We start from the raw sequence: 1,924 nt of genomic DNA, 5'->3' as shown, positions 1-1,924 counted from the left end.
TTTAGATTGGTGAAGGATAATTATGATGAGTATGAAGAAGTGATAATAATTATTTTTAAAATATTTTTTTATTTGAAAATATATTAAAATAATAATTTTTTTAAAAAATATTATTTTAAAATCAATATATCAAAGCAATACGAGAAAATAAAAATAATAATTTTAAATAAAAATAAATTTAAATTTTTAAAAATATAATTTAAAATATATTCTTAAATTACCCGATCCTTGTGCCCGATGCGCAAACATAAAGCTTCTAATAATTAACAATAACCGACCAAGTCGTGCTCAAATTTTATCTTAGTTTTTCAGATCAACAATTACAAATAATTGATATAAACTAGCGACGCATAAATCGACAATCTAAACCCTCTTTTTCATTAATTGTCGCAATTACAAATAGTGATTTTAGGAGATAAATAGTCGAAAACACCAAATCCCTCCTGCACTTTATCACTGTAGAGCCCTAGCCATAGGTACCCTTTTGACTTCTAAACTAAGTCAATCACTGTATCACATGGAGAGCAATCTATTTTTAACTTGTACAGGAGATTGATGGCTCGCAAGACTAATCCGTCGAAGAACACACTCTGATACAGCCCAGCTAAGAATCGCTTGTTGTGGTACGTGTCGCGGGCCACTGAGATCATTGCAAACTTTTTCTAAAGCTCGTTGGTCTGCGCGGTCGAGAAGGAGATGAAAACAAAAAGAAAAAAAAAGACGGGCACCAATGGGTGAAAAGAGGGTTGGAATGTCCCCTCTATTTTTTTTTTTTATTGTGACTACGATGTAGGATATTTTTATGAGTTTTTTTTATTTAAAACAGTAGTATATTAAAATTATTAAAAAAATATTAATTTAATAATTTCTTAAGATAAATATATTTTTAAAATACATCTAAATATAATTTTTATAGTTATGTTTCTAAATTCTCATCTATTTTAAAACTGCAATAATCACATATATATATATTTATTAATGACTGATTAGAGATAAAGATAAGCATGTTTATTAATGACTAATTAGAGATAAAGATAATTAAAAGCCCAAAATTTATTAGGAATACTTACACTCCAATGATTGGTTAAACACAAATTGTGGTCAAATATGTCTCTAAGTTCCATATGGCATCTCTCTCTCTCTCTCTCTCATCCTCTGAGTTTGTTTCCTAGTGTCTATTAATATAGCCAATCTCTCCACCCAGTACCCTAGCTTTCTCTCTTCTCAGAAACTCTTGTATCTCCTGAAAAAGAATGGAACCAGTACATCTCTTCACGAAGAAACTAAAACCAACCCATATAAGCCATACTCTTTCATTTCCAACCCATGTCCTTCAGTATTTTACGTTTACTGAAGGAGCCCATATGATGAAATTTGAAGCAGTCGATGCTACTGATAATGAATGGACGTTCTGCCTGTCAACCCGTCTGACTGGAGCATACCCAAAACCCGTTCTTCTACGCTCTTCTTGGCATCGTTTTGTAGAGCAGAAAGGCCTTGCTCCCGAAGACAGGGTTGTCTTCTTCATGGAGGGAGATGACATGGTCAGGAGGTACACGGTTAGAGCTCAACGGAAAGTGATGATCTTGATGGGGCAAGATGTTTGGGTCGATGTCGAGGATCTTCCCCTGTATGGTCATTGAAGAGTTTGACGCACACGTTGTTCATACGAAAATAGTCCTTTCCACTGCACTAGTAGTTGGTAAATATAGCCTTATAGCTAGCTGGCTAGTTAGGCCATTTGTTTATCGGTAATCAATATCATGCATATTACTGTGTAATTAGTAACTTCTATGGTTTTCAAGTTTCTTTCCTTTTCTTCTTAATGCCTGTGCGCCCTATGAGCTTTGAATAGAAAGAATGTAACATTGAAGCTAATAAAAATAACTAAAAGTCTTTTCCAACAAGCCATGCAAGTGAGCGT

At 33.4% G+C, this 1,924-nt stretch overlaps 1 protein-coding gene across 1 annotated transcript; it reads left to right on the top strand.

The window, feature by feature from the left end:
* The first annotated feature begins 1,253 nt into the window (after positions 1-1,253).
* LOC105113412 (uncharacterized) lies at positions 1,254-1,643 on the top strand. Its single transcript, XM_011009574.1, has one exon. It carries the CDS (start codon positions 1,254-1,256, stop codon positions 1,641-1,643), a length of 390 nt encoding a protein of 129 aa, XP_011007876.1.
* The last annotated feature ends 281 nt before the right edge of the window (positions 1,644-1,924 follow it).

This window comes from Populus euphratica, unplaced genomic scaffold (assembly GCF_000495115.2).
Source record: "Populus euphratica unplaced genomic scaffold, PopEup_1.0 scaffold418.1, whole genome shotgun sequence".
Lineage (NCBI taxonomy): Eukaryota > Viridiplantae > Streptophyta > Magnoliopsida > Malpighiales > Salicaceae > Populus > Populus euphratica.
This window is presented reverse-complemented; position numbering and strand designations above follow the sequence as displayed.